The 6,000-nt window shown below is 39.4% G+C and overlaps 1 protein-coding gene across 1 annotated transcript; it reads left to right on the forward strand.

The window, feature by feature from the left end:
- Nucleotides 1-4,071: 4,071 nt before the first annotated feature.
- LOC131220712 (probable glutathione S-transferase) lies at nt 4,072-5,568 on the forward strand. The gene is made up of 2 exons (XM_058215510.1): nt 4,072-4,481; nt 5,080-5,568. The coding sequence occupies exons 1-2, from the start codon at nt 4,167-4,169 to the stop codon at nt 5,422-5,424; spliced, it is 660 nt and encodes a 219-aa protein (XP_058071493.1). The 5' UTR covers nt 4,072-4,166; the 3' UTR covers nt 5,425-5,568.
- The last annotated feature ends 432 nt before the right edge of the window (nt 5,569-6,000 follow it).

Here is a 6,000-nt window from a genome sequence, read left to right on the forward strand (position 1 = left end):
ACGCAGATTTGTGTCCAGATCTTGTGCGGACTGCGGAAATTGGAAGCGATTTTGCAAGAGGTGCGAAAGGGGGTTTCCAAATCTATAAATACGGGTGCCTAGGGCCTTTCTAGGCAATGCAAGAGGGTTTCCTAAAGCTTTATAAGGGTTTGTTAAAGAGTTTAGGGTTATCAAAGGTGAGAGAGAGATAGAGAAAAGAGAGAGAGGAAGCTTGTGGAAGGGAGTTGACATCTCAATGCTTTTACGTCCTTGTGATCGGTGAGATCACTCCATTTTTCTTTTATTCTCTTACTGTTTATCCACTCCTGCGTGAGTGAAGAAGGTTGTAACGTTCTAATTCATAGTGAATTGTTGATCTGGACGAGGTCCTGTGGTTTTTACCTCTTTGAGAGTTTTCTACGTAAAAATCTTTTGTGTGATGTGGTTTATACTTTGATTTTCATTGCTTTATTATCCCATAATTTTAGTTTGTTTTGGGAGGTTAGATCTTAAGGTTTTGTGCAAGGCCCCCAACACAAACTACATCAAAGGTTGGCCCCCACATGATGGACGATGGATATAAAGGTGGACTAAGGAAACTTAAACCTTTGTGATGTTAGAAATGAAACATGCTTTTCAACTTTTTAGATGACAAGTCATGTGTTATTTAACAAGCATGCATACCCGCTTAATAAGTGGAAACCAAAATAAGCTAATCAGGTTTAAGTAACTTTAGGGGCCAAATGTCTCATAGGAGACTCCATTGGGGTCTTTCTATTCCTAGGGAATGAAGAATGACAAGCTCACTATAGAATACATTATACGGTCTTAACTATTCAATCTCTGGTTTGGCTCTCTATGGACATAAATTTTGTAGTTATAGTTAGTGGACAAGTTAAAAATAACTTAATCTACTGTATGTCTCTACCATGCGAGTTGACTATCCAAATTTTAGCCCCACATATGCACATGTTGCCATCTGCCACTTGCATATGTGATGCAGGGATGAACGTAATGAGGTCGATCACCGTCTTCCTCAAGGATAATTACTCTGAATTCACACAGCTTCTGAACTCCTTACAAAGACTTCTCAAATCCATGAGAAAAGAAGAAACAAAATAGAAATAAATTCTATAAAATTCGTAATTTGATTGATGAATGGAATAAACGAGTTCACAACCCTTTAAATAGGGATACTAAGTAAAGAGAGGAATTTTACAACCCTTCAAACTACAACTAAAACTCTTAAAATTCACAACATACTATAAATATATAGTAAATTTACTATTTATAGACAATCATGATGTCTATTAGTGTACAAGGTTTTCAGCCAAAAATAGTAAGTCTCCGATTTGACTTCACCACGCCGTTCTCTTAATTATTCTAAGCACTTTTCACATTGGGCACAACTCCTAAAACCCAATAGATGAAGATTTATAATCAAACTAAAATTAACATTTATAATAAAAGTGGAGTTAAAATAGGGAAACGGTTGTCGATCAGATGGTATTTCACAAATCCAACTTGCGCAACCTGGCATAGCAGGTTGGGTGGCTAAAGTAGCTTGTCCTACCTCAAAATCGTATATTTTACATCTGATAACTCATTCTGAATTGCGAGATATGCCGATTTAAGGCCTAATGGTTCGAATTACTGCTGACATTGACCGGGCCTTTTCTGATCATCTTGGCCATGAAACTGTCTGCGACCTACTCTACATCAATATGCTTAAGCCCCCACATGCATCATCAATGTGACGAATCTACCTACATTGGCGTATGCACATCCAAACTGTCCACATCCAGGCCTCTTGTCAACTGAGCACCTCAACAGTCACAGTGACCAGTGATTCTAACCACATGCTTCTAATTCACTATCTCCATTTCCTTATAGCCGTTGATCTTATAATAGGATGGGGCCTTGTGTAAGTGATGCGTGAAGCAGGATTTGTAAAGCCAACCCAATCAGATAAGGCTTCCATACACCCCGATCCATAGCTCAAGTGGTAGACTGAGTGAAAGATACCTCGTTTCAACACCAAGGTCTTCGTATCGATTTCCCAGTGGGGGTGGCTAACAATGAAGTGTTAACTTATAGTGGGGTGTACTAACAAGATAAATTAAAAAAAAAAAAAAACAGATAAGGCTTCCATGATGATGATTTAATAGCCAAGGACAAAAAATTGCACCAACTAATTTTCAATCTACGGTGGATGGGTTGCTGGTAGGTAGGGGCTTTGTATAAGTGGCAGAGTTCTGTGAGCCCTACCTTGATGTATGTGTTTTATCCATGCCGTCCAATCAATTTTCAGATTAGTTTAGAGCATAAGCCTAAAAATGAGGTAGATCTAAAGCACCAGTAGACTACACAGGTTTGAAACTTTTCCAAGGCCATCATAATGTTTATTTGCCATTCGACTGTTGATAAGGTCACTCAGATGAGAAGAAGGGAAAACACAAATATCAGCTTCACTTAAAAGTTCTATGGCCCCCAAGAAATTTTCAATGGCAGACATTTAATTCCCATTATTTTCAGTTGTGTGGTCCATTTGAGCTTTGGAAATGCCTTTCTTTCTTTCTTTCTTTTTTTCTTTTCTTTTTTTTTTTTTTTCCTTTTTTTTGTTCCCCCTCATTTTCTAATATGATCCGGCAAAATGGCTGTAAAGTGTGGATAAAACACATATATCATAATGAACCCACATAGCTTTGCCACGTAAATACATATATGATAAGGAGGTCTGTGTGGTGTTGTAGGCAATGCAATTAGAGTTGTACACAAGTCGAATCGAGTCGAGCTTGGCACAACTCGACTTGGCTCGGCCACTAACTGACCCCAGCTCGAACACGGCTTGGGTTGGTCCTCGAGCCTGATTGGCCAGGCTTGGTTCGATCAGTAGCTCGTGCCAATTCGAGCCGAGTTCAAGCCAAAATCGAGCATGTGCAGCATTTTCTCATACACATGGAGTGCACCTAAAATTTCTTACGGTGTGTAAAACAGCAACAGTAGTTCCTAGGTATTTCATCAAACACTCAATGGGCAACATCAAAATTAAGATATGAGGGTATTTGTTTCATATCCATACCTTCCTAGCCACTAGCCGACACTTCATTATTTTATCAAACACTCTGTGAGCAACATCAATATTAAAATAACCAAGTCACCGAACTGGTTCGATCCAAGTTCAATTCAAGTTGGGGTTCAATCTGGGTCGATTTGAGCTTAGGCAAGCTCAAACTCGGTTCGAAATGTTTTCGAGCAAAAAAAATCAGCTCGACTCGGCTCGAACTAAATTTTAAATCAAGCTTTTCGAGCCGAGTCAAACGAGCTAACCGAGCTAACTCTGGTCGTGTACAACCCTAAACACAATAGGAATGCCCCGAGCAGGTGATACTTCCACTACCTAACTAAAGATGACAATCATGTTAGGGCCTCTGTGAGTTCATCTTGGTATATATGTTTTATCCATGCAATCTTTTTTTTTTTGGACATATCATTTTAGGGCAACAACAAAAATAGATACAAATTAAAGGCTCAAGTGGACCACACCATAAGTGGTAGCGATTGAACTTCTACCAATTAAAGGCTCAAGTGGACTATCATGGTTTTTATTTGCCATCTAACTTATTAATAAGGTCACATAGGCCTGAATGAAGGGAAAATATAAATATTAGCTCGAACTGAAACTTCTCCAACTCATAAGAAGTTTTCATCGGCGGTGTTTCAATCCCTATTGATTCTTGTGTTGCGGTCTACTCGAGCCTTCAATTTGCTTCTCTTTTGGCTCATGCCTAAGCATGATCTTTCAAAATGGCTGGACGGCAGGTATAAAACATATAAATCACGGTGGGCGCCACATAACACTGAGAGGACCGTCCGTTTCTAGCTAGGTACTGATGGGTAGTACCCAATCCAAGCGCCAATAAGAATCCTCCGCGTATTGACATGACGCATGCATATTTCGGACTTGTCAACGCTCTGTTTTTATATATCTTTTTTGTTACAGTATTTTAAGTTTCTTTATATGGTAGAAATTGACAGAAATGAATTAAATAATGCAATCCTCCGCTAAACAAGCCCACGCCAACCAAGAAATCCCTATAAATTCCAATCCCAACCTCCCAAATGCTCCACAATACAAACCACAATCCAAACACTTGCATTTTCTCTCTTTTAAATTTTCATATCAAATGGCTGAGAGTGTCGTTCTTTTGGACTTTTGGGCCAGTGTTTTTGGGCTCAGGGTCCGAATCGCATTGGCTGAGAAGGGCGTGGAATACGAATACAAGGAACAGGATCTCTTCAACAAGGGCCCTCTCCTCCTTCAATCTAATCCCATCCACAAGAAGATCCCTGTCCTTATCCATAACGGAAGGACCATCTGCGAATCACTCGTAATCGTCCAATACATCGATGAGGTCTGGACGGACGGATCGCTGTTGCTGCCCAAAGATCCTTACCAACGGGCCATTGCCAGGTTCTGGGCTGACTACGTAGACAAGAAGGTCAGCTTATGTATATTTCATGAAAATGCAGCTTACATGGTATGCATTTTTAAAGCTGTGTAGCTTTATTATACACTGAGATTCGGTGTATATATTGTTTTTATACAGTAGAGGCTATTGATGGGGGTGGACCTGGGCCAGGCCAGGTCATGTTAGTCCAAGCCCAATTTGCAAATTAAAACTTAGACCCAAAAGCCTGACCAAGAGCTAAGGTATCTGTGTTGTTCATTAGGTGGGCCCCACCTTTCATGACCCATATACCAAAAATCAAGCCAGTTTGATTATAAGGTGGGTTACACGTTTACAAGAAGCAAAGCATGTGAATTTATAATTACAAAAATGCCCATCAAAACGCTAAAGGCCACAGCCAAGCTAGGCTTGGGCAAAGTAATTGGGTTTTAGACAAACCTATATTGGCCCAATTAATAAAAGAGCTTGAATTAAGCGTGGCTCAAACTTCCGGCGAAATATCCTAATGGAGCCCAGCCGAAAAGCCCGATGGGCTAGTCTGGCCATTGAGGACCCTTTTTTAATCTTTCCTTGCTCATTATAAATGTTAGCAAATGTGCCTTTTTAATAATTATTTTCTTTTGTTTAGATATATGAAATTGGATCAAAGATATGGAAAAGCAAAGGAGAGGCTAAAGAGGCAGCAAAGAAGGAATTTATAGAGTGCTTGAAATTGTTGGAAGGCGAGCTGGGAGACAAAACATATTTCGGAGGTGATACCTTTGGGTTCATCGATATTGCCTTGATTCCCTTTTCTTGTTGGTTTTACAGTTATGAGACCGAGGGGAATTTCAGTATAGAGAAGGAATGCCCAAAGCTGAAGATGTGGTTGAAGAGGTGTATGGAGAGGGAGAGTGTGTCCAAAGCACTTCCAGACCCGCACAAGGTTTATGACCTTGTGGGGTTCTTGAAGAAGAAGTTTGGGATTGAATAGAGTCAAAGAAAGACTAAAATAGAAATGGAAGATTTTTAAAAGATAGCATTCGAGGTGGGATGTCCTTTTCTTTTGTGTTTTTGGTTGTACCTGCTTTGTTTTTTTAGTTTTCTATTAATAAAGATATTTGCAGTTTGGATTCTAGTGTACGTATCATCTTGTATCTTATTCGTTAGGCGGTTTATTTTTTTATTTTGGCTTTTTTGCAATTCGGATGGGAAGACCACGTCTGCAAGTTATTATATTTGCATGTAACAGATGACCAATTGACAAGAATGGCCCTTGTGCTTAGCTTAGCTCTCTACTGCATTTGACACACTTGCCATTTCAAGCTGGTGTGATGGACTCTTTCTTCATTATTATTATTATTATTATTATTATTTTTTTTTTTTAAACAAGCCATGATTTCGAGTCAGGCACTAGGACAATTTCACACTAGTTCACCACAAGAGCTAGATTGAAGTTGCTCGAGATATAAAATGAAATTGTTGAAAGGTAACTCATTGATGGTCAATTTATCCATGGCATGGTGTAGGTCAATCCATGACATCCAAGGTATGAGTCCAATATTGGATG

Source organism: Magnolia sinica, chromosome 12 (genome assembly GCF_029962835.1).
Source record: "Magnolia sinica isolate HGM2019 chromosome 12, MsV1, whole genome shotgun sequence".
Lineage (NCBI taxonomy): Eukaryota > Viridiplantae > Streptophyta > Magnoliopsida > Magnoliales > Magnoliaceae > Magnolia > Magnolia sinica.

Coding starts and splice junctions, on each gene's coding strand:
- LOC131220712 (XM_058215510.1), top strand. CDS start 4,167: ATGGCTGAGAGTGTCGTTCTTTTGGACTTTTGGGCCAGTGTTTTTGGG. Junction 4,482..5,079: donor CTGACTACGTAGACAAGAAG/GTCAGCTTATGT, acceptor TCTTTTGTTTAG/ATATATGAAATTGGATCAAA.